The sequence below is a fragment of the Cricetulus griseus genome, chromosome 4 (assembly GCF_003668045.3).
Source record: "Cricetulus griseus strain 17A/GY chromosome 4, alternate assembly CriGri-PICRH-1.0, whole genome shotgun sequence".
Lineage (NCBI taxonomy): Eukaryota > Metazoa > Chordata > Mammalia > Rodentia > Cricetidae > Cricetulus > Cricetulus griseus.
This window is the reverse complement of record NC_048597.1, coordinates 221,147,143-221,166,960: the sequence shown is the minus strand read 5'-3', so window position 1 is coordinate 221,166,960 and position 19,818 is coordinate 221,147,143. Positions and strand designations below refer to the sequence as shown.

At 38.4% G+C, this 19,818-nt stretch overlaps 1 protein-coding gene across 11 annotated transcripts in view; it reads right to left on the bottom strand.

The window, feature by feature from the left end:
- The window catches only part of Clasp2 (cytoplasmic linker associated protein 2), a 167,683-nt gene that overhangs the window by 63,130 nt on the left and 84,735 nt on the right, over positions 1-19,818 (bottom strand). For all 11 annotated transcript variants that reach the window (XM_035444029.1, XM_027415277.2, XM_035444030.1 and 8 more), the window contains 9 exons: positions 18,766-18,911; positions 15,098-15,233; positions 14,096-14,166; positions 12,614-12,673; positions 10,746-10,823; positions 9,810-9,977; positions 9,135-9,190; positions 8,216-8,389; positions 157-258 (listed from right to left, as the gene is read on the bottom strand). In XM_035444029.1, the coding sequence (XP_035299920.1) occupies positions 157-258; positions 8,216-8,389; positions 9,135-9,190; positions 9,810-9,977; positions 10,746-10,823; positions 12,614-12,673; positions 14,096-14,166; positions 15,098-15,233; positions 18,766-18,911 (991 nt within the window). The remainder of the gene's footprint in view (positions 1-156; positions 259-8,215; positions 8,390-9,134; positions 9,191-9,809; positions 9,978-10,745; positions 10,824-12,613; positions 12,674-14,095; positions 14,167-15,097; positions 15,234-18,765; positions 18,912-19,818) is intronic.

The following is a 19,818-nucleotide window of genomic DNA, read 5'->3' as shown; positions in this document are numbered from 1 at the left end:
AACCTAAAGTACAGAACAAGAACTCAGTATGTGGCTTGTTGCTTTTAAAATCAGCTTTGAACTTATCCACTGCTCATCTCCTAACACAGTAATATAAAGTAACCCATTCATCCCAGCAGACTGACAAACATGGAGGGGCTGACGAGCAGTACATACGCTGGGACTGAGACACCATTTTTGTCCGGCTTCTTCCTCTAGAATCAGTCTTGGCACTTCCCATGGTAGCAAGTGGTGCAGAAAGCTTGGCTCTCACCCGACCTGAGGAATAAATATTAACAGATTTAAAATATTTCCTACAATAGTATTTAGTATTAAGAAGGGGAGCCTCCACTATTTTCAACTACTTTTTTAAACTCTGAAAAAGGCAGACATTATTTAAATGTTATACATCTCTTAAACAGTAAAAGTACAGTTTAGGGTCTGCTTTCTGAGAAGGCACTCCACCTAGGTTTAGCTAGAATTCCTAGGCTTAGGAGATCCTCCTGCCTTAGCTTCCAAATATCTGGGACTGTATACCACCAAGCCCAGATACATATTGCTTTACACATGCTCTTCATAAGAATTAAATCAAACTATAGAAGACTTTCATTCTTAGTTTGATATTATTAATGTAGTGGCTGTAACTAATTATGCTGGATGTGGTAGTGCACACCTGCAATCTCAGCACTTAGGAGGTAGAGGCAGATGCATCTCTTTGTTGAGTTCAAGGCCAGCCTGTTCTACATAGTGAGACAATCAGCCAAAAACAAAACAAAACAAAAAAACAAAGAAAAACCAACCAACCAACCAACCAACCAACCAAACAAACAAAAAACTGCCCTCCCCCCAAAAAAACTTCCAGTTTCTAGGAAATTAAGATTGTTCTCAAATATACCCCAGAGCTTTAAACAACCCCAAGCAATCTTTTTAACCAATAGCACACTTCTAAAGAGGTCTGCAGAAGAAGTGCCACAATCAAGCTATCTTTTTAGGTCAGGTGAGCACAGGTGCACAGAGCTGTGTTCACTCTTTTCTCCTGACCAACTATTTTACAAGGAGGAATTCAGGAGGTAGAGCATCTATCACAGAGAGTTCGCACTTAATCTTCTTTTCTTACTAGATGCAATCCTTTCAGCTTTACCTTCTCTTCATTCCCCTCTGGAAAGGCAGACTACAAATGTCCTCACTGTATTTCTAGAGTTTTTTAGGGACAGGGTCTCTGGCCTGCTGGAACTCACTACGTAGATCATGCTGGCCTGAAACTCACTGAGAACTGCAAGATTAAAGACATGCATCACCCCACGTGGCTGTGCCTGGAGCTCTTGAACTAAAGAAAACATGTTCATCAAATTGCCTGTGTAAGCTGCCAGTAGTAAAAACCAGTGACAGAAAAATCTCTACTGCTATACACTCTGGTGCTCTCCAGCAATAGTCTCAAACAGATCCACACTGATGTTGAACAGTTTTTTGTTTTTTAAATGTTTAGAATCTTTTTAAATTAAGAGGTACATTTTGCAGGTAATTCCAAATTTCTGACTAGTCCAATATAACCATATTGCTTAGAAAAGAACATACTGAAGAGCAGGACTCTAAAAGGAATGACTGGATAAGGTCAGAAAATAATGGGGGGAGGCAGGAGTGATGCAGAAGCAAAACCAGGCACAGCTTGAGTGCTGTCAACTGCAGGACCCCAGAACCCACTGCAGGCGTCTCAGGTGTTAGGAGTCTGCACCGGGTGGGGCGGGATGTTCTCCTGACTGAAGAGTAGTGCAGAGATACACAGTGATTACTTCTGACTAAAGGACTCACCCACATTCTAGCCACACTACTGCTTTAAATTAAAAAGCACTGAAGCAAGCTGCCATTTATTTTCAGTATCAGAATTCACATTTTTAGAGTACTCCAATTTAAACTTGAAACAGAAAACTATTTTAAGTACAACAGTTAATGATCATTCATGTCAAACTTAGAGAAAAAACATCATGTTTAAAACCAAAGGCTTTAATGAGAAAGCCTTCAAGAAGGGTAAATATAAAAATTGAGTTCTTTTCATTTCTACAAGTTCAGAAGGAATAAACATTTTTTGACTCAGGAAAGTATATGCAGCAAGTAGTTATATTCTCAAACCCAGTTTGAATCATGAACCAACTCCCTAGTCACTGATTCAAAATTAAGAGATACATTACAAAATAGATGTAAGTGTTTGATGTCCGATGATAAAGCAGCATTCCTACCAAGCAGAAATGACTTGGTATTGACTTTTTTAAAAGCAAAAAGAAAAGAAAAGCATTTCTATTGTCATTATTGGGGAAAATGAAATTATATACAAGACATTATTAAACATGTTAAGCAATTATGTTTTTCTAGCATGAGATGATCCTAGAGATAAAGCAAAATTGCATGATGAAGAATTAGAAAAAAAATCCACACACAATGAACACAACCAAATGTGGAATGCAGAAGCTACCACAGCTGGTAAATGACAGAGGTCTGCAAATAAATTAGCCTGTTTTAGTTTCAATACTTAAGTCCTACCAACGAAAATAGTGTGTGAGAGGTATTTGTGTTACTAACAAAATATTTACTTCTTACCATCTTCAGATGCTGTTCCTAAATAAGAGAAATAAAACAATATTTCAACAAATTCTGAAAATGCTACCTTATAATCCCCTCCCCCAAGATTCATCTGAAAGGGTGAAAGCAGAATTTGATTCAAAGCTCACATCAAAAAAGTGAAAACCAGACAACTAAAAATAGCAAAGTTCTTTAGTGAACATTTCTGTATTTCATTCTTAAATTTTAAAAGGATTGAAGAAATCCAAGAAATTAATTACTTAAGAACAATTTAACTCTTTAATTACTTTTCCTTGCAAATAAAGGTTTATATAAACTTTTTAAGAGCAGAAATATTTTCTGTTTATTTTCAAAAGGTAGCCCATAAGGGATGTAGAGGGGGAAAAAAAACAAGAAACTGGCTAGTATAGAAATCATATCCATGACCTAGGTTTCATTTGCCTAATTTTTTTCATCAAAGCTACAAAAATTCAAAGACCCAACAGCAGTCCTCAGCTATTTACTCATCAGAATTACTTACAACGTGTGTGAAATCTGCTGAAAATGACCAAATATACACATTAGAACTCACTACTCCTAAAGGGCAGTGACACACTGCACGATGCACACTTTAAAAGGAAGGGGTGACCATCAGTGACACCTCAACAAGGCTATTGATTCTGACCCAAACAAGAAAAATACTTTGATTGGAAAGTGATAAATTTTCTAAATACTCCAGCAATATCAAGGTTTGAGGACATCTAGCAGTGAAGGAAAGAAAGGAGGGAGGGAGGCAGAGAGGGAGGGAGGGAGGGAGGGAAGGAAGGAAGGAAGGAAGGAAAGAAGGAAGGAAGGAAGGAAGGAAGGAAGGAAGGAAGGAAGGAAGGAAGGAAGGAAGGAAGGAAAGGAATCCCTTTCTAATGGCTGTCATTCTTTCAAAACTCTAATAATGAAATACTTTAAAATAGAGATACTAAAAATAACACTCATGTTCGCAACCTGGGATTAAATAAAGCTTCCATCTTATAAAAATAGAAAAAAATTAAGGTCAATCTGTAGAGTTTATGTAATAATTAGTAGAAAAAGTGTCTTGTTTCAACAGTATCTTTTATAAAGTCTTTGAGAAAGCTCAAACAACCTGCTAATGCTATAGGCCCTGACAGAGTGAAAAGAAAGTTGCGATGATTTTCTCTCTAGTGTCACACAAAACATTGCACAGACTTGTTACTAAACCAAAGCAACTACAGACAAACTGCAATAATTTGAATGTTGGAACTTAAAAAGCAAAACTTAAACTTCAGTTTTAACTAAATGTCTCACGTGTTAAAGCAAAAAACTTATCAGAGTCCTTTCCTCCCTCTGAATCCAGTATTTTAAAAGAAAATAAGAATTTCCTGTTTTTCAGGGTTCATGTGAAATATTTTAGGTAACTGACTTAAGTTGCAAAAAAAAGTACAAGGAGATCCAAAATAGATATAAGTAACTCAAAATTCAACCAGTGAGTCACGTAGCCATTTTCACACTAAAATTCTTGATAAATAAGTAGTACATTTTCAGAGGATTATAAAAGGATAAACAAGGACCCAATAGAAATGTGGAAAAGAATGATAAAAATAATTCTTACCATCCATCTTGTCAGAAGTATCCTCTTTGATGAAAGAGCAAGCAAAGAACAGAGGAAAACTTAGTATATTAGAAAGAAGATGTTATATCCCCCCAAAAGACAACAATTCACTGTACTGGCTCAGTTTGCCATGTGGCTGCTCACAAATCCCGTCTTTTCTTTGAACTTTCAGCACCTATAATCACACACTCCTTCTCTATTCCATGAGTTCATAGAGAAAAAAAAAAAAAAAATCACAAGGCCACATGGTCAGACAGTACTACTGACTGACCTTTAATACCTGGCACAAGAAAGTGTTAACATAGTAGGACCAACAACACTCTTGTTTTCGAGGCCTGGATGTCAGGATCTTTTTGTCCTAGGCTCCCCTGCAATCATGGGTATATGCCACCATTCTTGGGTGCTGCTGGTCCTCAGCAAGTCCTGTGTGTGATGCTGGCCTCTGCTAACTCAGCTCTGAATGCCTCCCTATATTAAGTGACAGCAGAGGCACAGCAGTCTGCCTGAACCATTTTCAAACAGTATGATTTGTGGTGAGCATCTACTTTCTTCTGGGTGTCTGGAATTCTGATAATTGTGGCTTGCTGAGCAGGCAAAGCCAATATGACCAGCCCCCTTTCCCTACCCCACCCTGGACTAAGTCTTAAATTGAGCTTCTCTGGCAGAAACACAGTTGACATGTTGCAGCATTCATGCCAATGGAAGGAGACTTCTTAAGACCGGCCCTACAAAGCATACATTAGCCACCCAGATGACTGGACAAGGCTTTCTCCCTATTGGCTCAGCTGTGTAACCTTTCACTCTAATAAACGTCAGCTCTCAGCCCCAAATGTATGGTAGGTAGCCGAGTCTAAAAATGCCCATCCTCTAGCACCCCACTCAGTGACTGTTCAAAACCTTAAGTCACTTCTTGGACCAAGAATTCCCAGGCAGAAAATTACAATCTTCCAATGACACTCTCCTTAATACCCATCTGCTGCTGAAAACACTATGTCTGAACCACCACTCCCTCCATTTCCTTCTTTTCTGGCTCCGTGAAACTTGCCCTTCCACAGCAAGGCTGCCTCCTAGCCCTGCTCTCTGCATCCCACTCCTCACAGCTTTCAAAGAAGCTGCACCCTGAGGTTCTCTCTTTTCATCCTTGCACTTATTTCTTCCTAAACTGACTAACCATGTCGGTGTACAAATGTCACTCCAAAAACTTTTTTTTAAGGAAGAGGAGGAAAGGGCCAGAAGTGTGAGGAGCGCCCCTTTGCTTGTCTGTCAAACATGGGAATAATAGAGATTCCAGTGCCAACTTCTTCCACAACCAACTGAAATTTTACTTTTTTCCAAATGGCCTGACCAAAACTATTTGTTTTCTTTTCCATTCAGGCAATTCCATTAAGTCCACTTATTGAGAATATGTATAAAAATATGCATGCAAGTTAGGTAAGCATTTTATCATGAGCTATACCTCCAAAATAAATACACACACACACACACACACACACACACACACACACACCCTGACCATCTTGTATGACACCAAGCTTCCTCTATAGAAGTTAACAGATTTCAAAAACACAGAGGCCACCTTTCTGCCAAAGAATTCAGGGCTTTGGAGAAAACAAAAGCAATTAACCAGTGACAACTGCATTAAAGTCTATATGAAATTTAATGTTACTCTTTCTTTCTATACCCATTTTATCCCAACTGTTTCCCAAACATAGCAACTTCTACTCAAAATGCTTAAAAGTCAACAAACCTTTAGCCTCTTATTTCTCATCAACATACGAACAGACTGAAAATCTGAGTACAGAATTACCAGACCCTCAGTCCCTAGTGGAAGCCCTGTTAAAAACTAAATGCAGGAAGTGTTTACTTGGAAGAATGATACACTCATCCTGAATTCTGTATGTTCATCCATGATAAACAAGATTCAATGCAGAAGAAAGCAAAGCCCGCCAATCACAAATGCACAGGGTTGTGTGGGGCCAGAGGAAGGTGTGTTCAGTCATGCCCAGCTTTTAGATAGGTGTTCAAATCTGACCTCAGATCCTCAAGCTTGTGTAGCAAGTGCTTTACCCATTCAGAGAAATCTTCCCAACCATGTTTTTACTTCCTTTTATTTGATTGAAATAGTGTCTCCCTAAGAAGCCCCAGCTGTCCTGGAACTCAGAGATCTATCTGCCTCCCCAGTGGCTTCTGGTTTGTTTTATTTCTCCTCCTCCTTCTTTTTTCTTCCTCTTCTACCTCCTCTTTTTTTTTTTTTTTTTTAAAGGTAGCTAGTTTTATTTCATTAGGTTGACAGAACCCTCAGTGCCAACCCCTCCCAACATTGTTTAGACAGAGGCCAATTTATTCTTTATACCTCAAGAGGATCTATTCCCCAGTTGAGACAACAAAATTAAAAGGAAGCTGAGCCCAAAGTTTCCAGTACTTTCCATGGATCATAGGAATGCCATTCTTTCTGAACACCATCTCTACCCAGATGTCTGCAGTCAGGAACATCAGTAGCATGGAGACCATGTGTACCATAATGATATTGCTAAAAATAGCACAAGATCATATTTAGTAAATAAACAATGCACAGGTAGAGTAATGAAATGTCTTAATTCCAAAGACAATTAGATTACGGGGGATGAAACAACAGCCCAAGTTCTAGAGGGGAAGGTTGGTTTTTATTTTTTGGTATAATTATTTAAATATTAGATTATTGCATCAAAACATTTTAAGTCTATTTTAAATTGTTATATTATGTGCTTACGTATGCCCCTGATATATGGAGGTCAGAGGACAATTTATAGTAGTAAGTTCTCTCCTTCCGTCATGTGAATCCTGATGGTTAAACTCAGTTCATCGGCTTGGCAGAAGTTGTCTTTACTTACTGAGCCAACTCGATGGCCCTGGATTTAAAACTCCTAACATTTAAAAAGGCTTCACACACTAAATTGCCATATCAAATACAGCACTGTTTATGACATAACCCTGTTCATCACATTCTCAACAGTGGGCATTTAACTCAACTGTCTTTTATTTTTATAGGTCTTTTGATCTGCATTTGTTTGAGTAGGGTTAAAGTCCAACAGTTCTGGTTTTACAGGCAGCTGTGGTATGTATTTAATTTTTATGATCTATATAAGCACATTTGTATTCGACATGGAAAGCATTGCCATCGTAGCTTTTTTCTTTTTTTTTTTTTTTTCTTTTTTTTTGGTGGAATGTGACAAAAATTGTCTCACAGCTACTTGATTTCATATTTTCACATTACACTTAAATCTAAGACTTTTCACCATAGTTTTTAAAAATATGAACTTTTTTTTCTTTGATGTGAGGTTAGTTGAATTCTTATCTGTTTTGTTTTCAACACTGTCTTATAGTTTTGTTCAAGACTCTGGATGTCTGGAATGCATTGTACCACTGTGTAAAAATTGCAAAATATTTGTCTCAACTGACTAATCTATCCTTACTCCATCATTCTGAAACAGGGCCATCCTAGCACACACAAACTCCCGAATCTCCATGTTCTTTCCTGTATGCCAGTGACTTATCCACTTAGTGTCCCTTCACTACAACTTCAAGAGAGAAAACAGAAGTATGCAACAGAGACACAACATGGTTAACCAGCCTTAAAACTTGCAAGTTGATGGATATAAAAACATACAGGAAAAACAAAACAAAAACAACCCAGTTCTGAACAGCATTTGGAATGTTTACCTAAGCTTTGATTAGACACAGAAGACCTCTGCAGTTCTCCCTTATCCCCAAAGGTAAAGGAATAGAAATAAGATCAAGAAAATAGAGAAGCCTATTATAAAGTTAGTGCCTTCCCTTGGTAACCAGTTGGTAGGTGTGTCATTAGTGCAGTCATGAAAATTCTATAGGCAATCATAGAATCAAAAACAATAGGTTTGATCAAGAGGAGGAGGAAAGACAACAGGGAAAAGCAGACACAAGGTGGTGTGGATAGGTAGGTACATGGGTCACCCCTTGCAAGCAAGAATGAACTAGAAAGTGGTATAACATGTCACTTGGTCTTCACTAAGACCAGGGAAAGAGTACAACTGGCTGTCTTACCAAGCGATGCATAAGAACCTGGGTTCAGGGCGCCCGCCCCTAGCCTCGCACTTGGGACGGCCTGCCCAGCAGCGTGATGCGCTTTGGCACCAGCTGCAGCATTCACATCGATGTCGCTTCGAGACCGCTGCAGGCTTCCTGGAAGGGAGCTGGCTTTGCTGCCTCCCACTGATACTACAGAAAACAAATTGGCCTGTGTTATTTGATGATGACACAAGAACTCTAACTTATCATGTTCTACAAGACAGCAGTGGCCGCACAGGCAACACTGTAATGTCACTTTAAAGTCAGCAGGCCTCAGTTTGTTATGATACAACAGTTTTCTTCAGCAAGTTTAAATGGTTCTTTGCTTCATTTTTCTCTTCTGCGAACATAGTGAATTTTGATTATAAAATTCACAGGTCTGTTTTGGTATCTGAAGAGGTGGGGTTTAGGACTGATTTGGGAAAATGAAACACTAAAACACATGACAGCATTATTACTGGTCACTACTAGAAAATGCAAGAAAAGTTACTCTAGAAATAGAAATATTTACTGAAAAAATAATGGATCTTTGTTACTCTTGGGAAGTCTGAGCCAAGACATTAAACTTGTGAAATTTAGTTTCAAGTTTTAAAGGGGGTTTTTAACATACTATGAGCTATGGGTTATTAATAGTTGTGAAATCAACTGAGTGGGTCCTAACTAGCATTTTAAAGAAATGAAACAGAAGAGGAAAGAGATCACAAGTCTAGGTAAGCACTGCTTCCCAAAGCTTCAGCTTATAGACACACACAGTGTTACTGTGTGTGTGTGTGCATGCATGTGTGACCCTGGGTTATGAAACATTTTCTCATTGTAGATCACATCAAAGCAGTTTAAAGGCTCCTGCTTAGAGACAAACTAGGCTGTAACTCTTACTCAGAGAAGAAGCAATTACCTCTTCCGGCCACAGTTGATGGATTCGCTGTAGACCACTTAGAAGAAAAAGGACGACTGGAAGGTAAAAAGAAATGAATGCTTTTAATAGCAAGACTTAATTATTCTAAAAAGAACGAAACAGCAGCTGTCAAGAAAGTTGAGAAATCTTCCTTTAAAAAACAGTTGTTTACAAGACTAGCTATAAAGCAAAGTAACTGGCAATGAAAAAATATAGGCCAGGTTACTTTACTCATTCTGGTCTTTAGCACGTAGACAACTCAGTGCTAGCACTACCAACCACTTGTACCCTAAAATACTTCAGTTAGAAGAAAGAGACACTGTGGTTCTTACTAGCATACAGGCAGCTTGGCACACCAGATCCTGTCTAATGTGATTCCTCCAATGTCATGTCCTAGAAATGCACTACTTACTGAATCAATCATTTATGGTAGAAAGAAATGCACAGAAGTCAAGTGTTCCCAAACATAAACTTATAGAAACAAAATGTGAATCATTAAATTCCTAATATAAAACCCAAAGTATAGTTACTATTATATGGTCCAACACCAGCAGTAGACCATTGAAATTAAGTAAAACCAAGTCATCATTTTTTCAAGGTCTTAGTAGATATAAACTATCTAACTGAAGGAGTTGGAGAGAAAAACACACACAACTACAAAGTGTATAACCTTACTTGAGACTTTCTTGTGAGCTAGATGAGGACCGGTCTGACTGTGGAAGAGATGCTACACTGCCAGAACTCTTTAAGTAAGTCTGAAGACTTTTCTGATATGATGGCTCAAGGGAATTATACAATGTTTCAGCTTCACCAGGAAAGTGGTTTCTAAGACCCATGTATGTCCTGTAAAGGAGAGAAAAGTCCATCAGCAAGTAATAGCTTGTCATGACTGGAGGAACACAAACTCATACGTGTTTACTACATTCACCATGCCAGGTGAAAGCTGTAAACGGACTGAATTCCAGCTGAAAAATCACAGGTTTCTGAAAAAGCAGACCTAAGTTTGGATTATGTTTGTGCCACTTACGGTCCATATAGCCCTGAGTGAACCCCCAATCTCAGACTTCAGATGCATCTATGGAGACAATACCACTTTTGCAGGACTATCTTCAGTATTAAAAAGTTAAAAATGAGGCTGGGTGTTGGTGGTGCATGCCTTTAATCCCAGCAATCAGGAGGCAGAGGCAGGCGGATCTCTGTGAGTTCAAGGCCAGCCTGGTCTCCAGATCGAGGTGCCAAGAAAGGCTCCAAAGCTACACAGAGAAACCCTGTCTCGAAAAACAAAAAAAACAACAACAAAAAAAAGTTAAAAAATGAGCCAGCAGTGGTGGCGCATGCCTTTAATCCCAGCACTCGGAAGGCAGAGGCAGGTGGATCTCTGTGAGTTCGAGGTCACTGGTCTACAAGAGTTAGTTCCAGGACAGCCTCCAAGGCCACAGAGAAACCCTGTCTTGAAAAACCAAAAAAAAAAAAAAAAAAAAAAAAAGAGGAGAAGAAGAAGAAGAAGAAGAAGAAGAAGAAGAAGAAGAAGAAGAAGAAGAAGAAGAAGAAGAAGAAGATACCTCAAAGTATGTTTAATTAAGTTTTCACAAAAATATAGTACAGACTTACTTTCTTGCTTCCACTCTGGCCTCAGCATCAGCATCATGAATTCCCTTCTTAATAGTTTCAACCAAGACGGCTGCATGTCTACATAACAAATGCATCTTTATGTTAACACTTGGTGGTGCCTTTTATCACAAACAATAGTTATTCCTGCGTGGTACACACCTACCCCAGATGAGGGGAAAGTGGGAGATTCATTAGTAAAATAATTAAGATTGGAGCTTTTTCTTTCTCTCTCTCTCTCTCTTTTTCTTTTTCTTTTTTTAAAAGGCAGAGTGTTGCTATACAGCCCAGGATGGTCTCAAACTCAAAAGAACCTTCCTATATCAGCCCGGAGAGTGCTGAAATTACAAGTGTGAAATACAATACCCAACATCTTTTTCTCTCTCTTTTTCTTTTCTTTTTGAGATGGAGTCTTCCTATGCAGCCTGAGCCGACCTGACTTACATTCTATCTCCCCAGCCTTCAACTAGGTGGGATGACAGCTATGGCCTGTCATATTATAGGAGTTTCTAACAATTTGCCCTATACATATGACCCATATATTGTTTCCTTCTGATAATTCAGTGACAATATATCTGAAAATAATTATTTTTATAGAATTGTGACAGCAGGTAGATAAAATATGCAGTATTTAAATTTAAATGAATTTGAGGGTAAAAACTTATTTGCTGTAAGTATGATCTAGCCCAGTGCTTCTCAACATTCCTAATGCTGTGACCCTTTAATATAGTTCTTCATGTTGTGGTGACCCCACCATAAAATTATTTTCATTGCTAATTCACTGCTATAATTTTGCTGCTGTCATGAATCATAATGTAAAAATCGGATATGCAGGACATCTGATATGTGACCCCTATGAAAGGGTCATTTGACCCACAAAAGGGGTCACGACCCACAGGTTGAGAAGCACTGATGTAACCAATACATAACCAATACATAAACAGCTGCCACAAAATGATCAAACACATAAAAAAACAACAAAAAACCATTGAATTACTTCATGACTATGGTAAAAACAAACAAACAAACAAACAAAAACCCCCCCAACAAACCCTGCAAAGGCTATGGGATATGACTTAGCAGTTAAGAGTACACACTGTTCTTGCAGGTGACTGGAGCTTGATCCCTAGCATGCACATCAGGCAGCTCAGAGCTGACTACAACTCCAGCCTGGAGGGATGGCACCTTTGGTTTCCCAGGGTACCCATGCTCCCATTGACATAGCCACACATACAGTATTTTAATAATTCTTAAAAAAAAGTAAATGAAGAATTCCATTAAAACAGAAATCAGCAATGTACTCAATAAAAACGCAGGTTATCTCTGATGCCTGAAAACCTAAAAGTAGCATGAAATAGTACTTACACATCCCTGTACAGCGCTAACTAGGTGTTCCTACTTTCCCTCACCTCAGAGTTACAATAGATGCTACCCAGTGACACCTGTCAGCTACTGTGGAGAAACATTCCAACTAATTCCTCTTGTTGTTTTAAAAAATTTCTTCCTTCAAACAAGAGGCCCGTTTCTTCCCTCTGACAAACCATTTACTACATGAAAACTGTAATTCCAGAAACCTACCTCATATAGTGTTTTTAAAATGTTTCCCTAATTCCACTTGGAGGATGTTACATAAACTATTCTACCTAAGGTGCCATCGCCCAAACCACCAAACCCCACACTATTCACAACTCAATGCACAGAAGGAACACAGAGTCACAGCTCTAAGGAAGAAAGACAAGAACAAATACCTCCAGACAAAATGAGAAACAATGTAAAACAATGCCCTCTGCATGACTGTTGCCATGGGAAGGGGAATAAAATAAAGAGTGGGCATACGTGCGTGCGTGCGTGTGTATGGGTGGGGTGCCTACCTTTCCAATGAATGAGTTTGCCACTCTTGCAGCAACAGATCTAAAAATTCAAATGAACGCCTGAAAAATAAATGTTAAATTACGATTAAATAATACTGAGAAACACCTTCATTCTTTCTTTCAAAATACTTCATTTTGCCCCTGAATTAAACACACAGGACATATTTTCAGATTTCCTAAATTAGAAAAAACTAATCTAAAGGACCTAACTGTTACTATGCTAGGTAGCTTAAAGGGACTTTGTGTCCTGTAATTTAATTTTGAATATTCATTAAATAGGAAACGTTTATTATGGAACCCAGGGAAACGGCTCAGCAGGCACATGTGACCATACAAAGTAATCCTCTGACTCTTACATTAGCTATGCAGGCCCAACACATATCATACACATAATGAAATATACAGTGATGGTCAATAAGTACATGGCAGTCTGGAACTTCTGCTTCTACTTTACTATGTGCACATAGGATTTTAAAACAAGTTCATGTGTTTTCTCCTAAGCCCTCTAATTCTCAACTTCAGACATTCTGTTTCTCATTTGTAGGTCTTGGGAAAAGGGGCTGTTAGCCAGATTTAGCTATGGGCTGTTGTTTTCTGACTGCTGAGATTTCAAAGAGCTGATTACATAATTGGTCTAAAAAATTTAAATCACATAAAGGATATAATGCCTTATTTGGTCTTTGTCCAATGACAAAGAAGTGGGCAAAATGTATTGCTCTCCAACAGGACACTAATATTGGGCCTAACGATACAAATACTGTCCTTGTATTTTCTGTGGCCTTGACTCGTGAGTGTTTGGCAAGTGCTTTACCACTGAACTACATCGTTAGCCTTTAGGTCTTAACTGCTGATGGCAATAAGTTTTGAAGAAATCAAGCTAGGTATGATGGTGTACACCTGAAATCTTAGCACTTGAAAACGGAAGGCAGAACAACCATGAGTTCAAGGACAGCCTGGCAATACTGCAAAACCTTCTCTCAAAATAAATGAATGTTCTTTTTTTCCAGAAATCATAAAGAGAAAGAGAGGGACTAACAGACTGAATTTATCTACTTACTGTCTTCAACACACAAAATTAGGAACTCTAAATGTTTTATCTGCAGTCTATGGGGTAAACCCATTAGTGCCCCATAATTTACATATTCACTGAGATATACAATAGTGGGTTGTGTTTAAAAAACTTGTGTCATGGGGTAGAGAGATGGCTGGGCAAGTTAAGGTGCTCACTACCAGCATCATTACCTGATTTTCAGCCCAAGGATCCACACGGTTAAAAAAAGAACTGATGCTTGAAAACTGTCTTTCTGACTTCCATAAGAGTTGTGTGTGCAGAGCATACACACACATATACACAGTAAAAGTAAACGAATTTGAAAACTTGTATCATTGTTTTAATGGAAAAGGTAATTTTAAGATGTTATTAACTAATTTGTATTACTTAATGGTAAATTTATACCAAAGCCCCTTTCCCCCACAACTTACCTCCTCACAGGAACTGATTTTGATGTGCAGTTGCTTGTTATTAAAGGTATAAGTCTGGGTACATGGGTATGCTGAAAAAGATATTTTAGAAAAACATGAAAACACTGTGCAGATCATGCAGTGCCTCTCTGTGTCTTATACTCAAGGGCTTAGCTATGGAATACCCAGGAAAAAAAAGCTGCAAATCAGAACTACAGAATCCAAATTCACCTAATTAGTGCAATGATGATGGTACAGTTTTCAACAGACAGCGGTAAAGTCACCAATATGTTATGAAGACAAATTGTTCTCATGTCCAGAAAGACCTGTGAGGTCAATACAGGCGTGTGTGTGTGTGTGTGTGTGTGTGTGTGTGTGTGTGTGTGTGTGTGTGTGTGTGTGTGTGTGTGTGTGTGTGTGTAGAACAACTACATGTCAGTGAGATCACAATCCTAACTACTGTGATACAACGCACTCTGAAATGGTGATTTTAACAGAACTTTCTAACTGAATCACAAAGCTCTAAGATTTAAATAAGCAATAGACATTGCCCTCCAATGTCCAATTCTTAGTGCTTTTCTTTAGTGAAGGAGGCACTAAAATGCTCATTATACATACAGAGTGTAAGCATGGACATGTGTCACCTTCGATCTGGTATTTTTCTCATTCCTGATTTAGCTATTAAGCACTGTTATTTTATGAAATTATAGTATCAATAATTTTAACAAAATCTCCATGTATATAACATCCCATATTAAGAATATATTTGCTGCTTTCATCATTACCTGCAACATTTGTGATTACATACATAAGTATACATACATACCTACATATATGCATTACATTCCATATTCAAATGGGTGTATTTTTGCAGTGTTTTGCAATATTTACACGTTCTATAACAACTGTGAACTGTTTTTATTATCAGAAAAATAATTCAAAATTAATTTTCTTTCCTTTATCGGTAAAAAGAGTATGACTTAACTAAGTACATGGGTGGAGAGGGGTTTGTGAGAAACCTACCCGAATAATAAATCTGATTGCTGCACATCCAGAAGTTGCCATTACTTTTGCACTATTGGGGACAAGATTAAAAAGTGTAGGTACAATGGCTTCAGCGCCATGATCAAACTTGTTTCCCAAAACTGTCGAAAGGTGGCTACAAAGGAACACAAAAATTGTATTAACATTAAATACAGAAAAATATTTATTTATTTGTTTGTTTGTTTGTTTAAAGAGTTTTATATCCTAAAGCTAGCTTCAAATCTGGTATGTAGCCAAAGATGGCTTTGAGCTGCTGATCGCCTCATACCAAATGCACCTGCACATCACATGCCTGGCTTATGAGGTGATGGGGGCTTCATCCCTGCTTCTGTCAACTGAGTGGCATCCCCACCCGCCAGGTACTACTCCTTTCTTCTTTTTCCTATCCAGTAACTGGCAGTCCAAAGACAAAATCCATTATTTTATTTTTCTCTGTGACATTTAGAGAAGCTATGTGATCACAGAATCAAACTATGAAAGCTGAGCAAACATTAAGTGAAATTATTACCCTGATTATAGGTCATCTTCCGATATTTCTGTTTTGATACTCCAACAACCTAAAGTCCATAATATTTTACTCTAAAGTTCTAAACCTTGAAAAATATTGCCTATTTTGATTAGTGGTGGAGTTACTTCTTGTGGGGGAGGGGAGTCACAAATATTCTCATCTCTCTGGGGCAGCATTTAAGAATCTACTACTGAAACTCCAGTATCTCCTAAATTCAGTGAACTGAAAGACATCTATAATTTCTTTCCACATTTGTAACACTCCTTCCTCCCTCCCTCCCTCCCTCCCTCCCTCTCTCTCTCTCTCTCTCTCTCTCTCTCTCTCTCTCTCTCTCTCTGTGTGTGTGTGTGTGTGTGTGTGTGTGTGTGTGTGTGTGTCTGTACACATGTCCATGTGATTGGAGCGGACGGAGGGCGGGCGGAGCAGTCATCCTCAGGAATACCACTATCTATTTTCTCTCATTGACCAGCTTGTGCCAAAAATTAAGGTTCTTGATTCAAAGAGGTACTCCACACTTAGACTTATTTACTCATGTTCAGTTACAAAGTAAGTTTTCTAATCTCTTGATTCCCAGGCACAAAGGGCCCACAAGTCTGGTGTCTTCCTTTAAGGAGTATAAGTTCCAGGAGGTAGGTCATATAACTAACAGTCAACTTGACTTTTTGATAAACCGGGTGAGACCTACAGCAGCTGGCTGAGAACCCATCTGTGCAAGGGCTTTTCTGGGTCTCTGCTGAATGTGCTGGAAAGTCTGACTTGACAATTTGCTGACTGAGCCCTGGGAATTAGGGTTTGCCTCAGTGCTGGGAAGTAGGGGTTTTTCCCTCTCCTCTGCATTGCAATTTTCACATGCACAGATGGGTGGTCAGCTAGACTTGGAATCATATCTATTTCTACAGCTCTCTGGCTGTGTGCCTCTTTTTTCCACTGTTCTGCACACTAATCTTGGCTACTGCAGCCTTCTGAAACTTGAATATCTGTTTCCTAGTTCAGTGAGATTGCCTTGCTCTATGTGGGTCTCTAAGGCACGGTGATGTAGTCACCACAGCGATGACTGCATTGCTCTGTTCATTTCTATCTTTCAAGTCACTCACTTTTGCCTCCACTGGACATTCCCTGCAAAAAGTTGTTTACTTACTCTCAAGTTTTCCTAGTCCAATTTAAAGTATATTTTGGTTCTTTTTATAAAAAAAATTTTTTCTTGTTTATTTTGTGTGCATTTGAGTACCATAGCACACATGTCAAGGTGATCAGTTCTCTCCTACCACCAGAGTTCAGGGGATTGAATTCAGGTTGCCAGTAAATGCTCTGACCCATTGAACCATCTTACTAGCCCTAACTATATTTCTCAAGGTTATATTTATGAATTTTTCTTTTGTTTGTTTTTCCAGAGATATGTCATCATTTTGGTATTTTGGCGTCTCCTGGCAACCTTCCTAACATCTTTTGATTACATAGGGTCCCTTCACAGGGTAATTATGTCACCTGGCACATCCCCCCTTTTCTTCCAATTGTCATAATTTTAATATACCCCTTTATTTCCCTAGAACAGTAACACAATAGTAACTAGAAGATGTACCTTTGTGCTCCCTGTCTTCAAACAATACTTAGTAACCACTTACGAAACAACAGTACTCAGGTGACTGCAGTGATAAATTGAATTTCAGGGGAAAACTATATACATACAGATTTTGAGAAATTGTAGTGTTATGATTCTAATTTGCTAAGATATCAGAAATAGGGTACTTAATAGCCAAATCGGGAATGGGAAAAGCCAGTTCCAGACCCATTCATTTTTCCCCTATATGCATGGAGTTAAAAAAAAAAAAAATCCCCAAAGGCTGGCATTTTAAGGCTGGTGTAAAGATTATGGGAGATGCCTTTTACCTAATGTTAGGTACTGAACCCATGGCCTCACACATGTTAGCTCAGTATTCCATCACTGTGTCATAATCTCAGCAGAAGAAAGGCTTTAAAAAGTAACAGAAAAAAAGGAAGAGAGAAAATCATAACTGAACCAGTGTACAATAAAAATGATTCTGGGGTCACATATTAGCTTCTTTGGACTGACCCTGCAACTGCTTTACCTATTGACCATTGATTCAATGAGTACTACATTGATTCATTTTTTAAAAAAGTTAGCATTCCAGGTATGGTGGTACACACATTTCAACTCAGCACTTGGGAAAGCAGAAGAAGGCACATTTCTGTGAGTTTGAGGCTAGCCTAATTTACATGGTAAGTTCCCAGACTGCTATAGAATATGATTTTCAGATGTGTTACATTTGTTTATGCTGTGGAACACTTGTTTAATGATGAAAAGATGTGTTGCATCCTTTATGTTGCATTTGTTTAACTCTGTGAAGCTGTGTTGCTCTGCCTGTCAAAACAAGTGACTGGTCTAATGAAGAGCTGAATGGCCAATAGCTAAGCAGGAGAGAGGACAGAGATGGGGCTTGCAGGCAAAGAGAACAAATAGAAGGAGAAATCTGGGAAGAGAGGATCAAGGAACTGTTGTGGGATTTTGATCTGTTTAGCCAATGACTTTTGGGGTAGCAAGCCCTAGGCCGTGGTCTTTGTCTGCCAATGTGACAAGTTAAAAGCTTAGGGAGAAGGTGGCTCGCTCTCTTGCTAGCTCACTCTTCTGGGTGGTCAGAACAGAGCAGGAAGCTTGCTCTTCATCCCTGGACAGAACAACTTCACAAAGGTAACGGTGTCTAACCTGTTCTGTATTTGAGTGTTTACCCCTATTTTATAGCTAAATAAATTCTTGAGAACTTTTACTGGACTCTCGTGGATTCATGCTACAAGAAGTGAGAAAAGAAGGGACCAGCCACTCAGCTACACAGCTACACATGGAATAAGAAGGATACAGAAATAGAGAAAGGTAAAAGCCCAGAGACAAAAGGTAGACAGAAAATTTTAAGAAAAGCTGGCAAGAAACAAGCCAAGCTAAGGCCAGGCATTAATAAGTAATAATAAGCCTCTGTGTGATCTATTTGGGAGCTGGGTGGCAGGCCCTCAAAGAGTAAAGAGTAAAACAACCAAAGAATACCAGATAGCCAGGGAACCGGGGCTATATACTAAGACCCTGTGAAAAAAACAAACAAAAGCCCTCGGCACGAGAGGATACACTTACGCAACAGTGATGCAAGCTTCTCTGACCACCTGGGATCTGAGATCCTTAGCAGACAGCTTAAGTGCTCCATCCAACAAACGTAAATGCTGGAAAAAGCAATCATACTGGGCAGCCCCAGCCACAAGCAATGACCTGATTTTCTTAAGCTAAAACAAAGAGAAATTTCATTATTGATATAGAAGGTGACAGCCTACAAAAAGGTATCCAAAATGTATGATCTAAACATTAAAGTTTTTCTTTAAAATGAACTATATGGGTTTCAGTACATTTAAATAACTAAATTCAGACATTTTAGTGGCACTGAATGCATCTTGTAAATAAACATATAAAACAACAAAAAGCTTTCTGGAAAAAAATCCAGCATTACAAGTTTAGTTACATGTGGAACAGATCGATTAGACATAAAAAAGTGAATTCAAATTTTTAACTATTCATTCTTTTTTAAAGTACAGTAAAATGTAATTACCATGAAATTTACCATTTTAAAATATTTAATTTGTGGCACTTAAGTACATTCACAATGTTGGACAACCACCATCATTACCTATTAATAGCCACAAATCCTTCCCTTTTCTTCTCTCTCCCCTGCTGTTGTTTGTGTGTGTGCTTAAGTTTAAACACATGCTCAGCAAACAAGACACAATCAATACATAATAAATGAAAATGAAATGAGAAAAAGAGAAACAAATATTAAACTGAGTAGAAAAAATATGCAAGACTGTATTCATTTGCATTACAGACAGGCTAAGTCAAAGTTGTAAGAAAGATACCATTTTTCCATCAGAGGGGCAAAAACTTTACAAACATGATAGAATACAGTACCAGAGAAGAATGTTCACAAAAAACTGTGAGTAGAATTATGAGTGATTAAAGCATTTATTCAGCGATTGAGATAAACTTGCATGCACTTTTTACCAAGCACCCACATGGAAGTATTGCAGCCTACAGAAACAGAATTGTTACAAGTATATGCAAAGGCTGGGGACTCAGTTCAGTACGGGAGAACTTATTAACACCATGCAAGGGAAAAAGAGAGCACAAGGACATTTATTA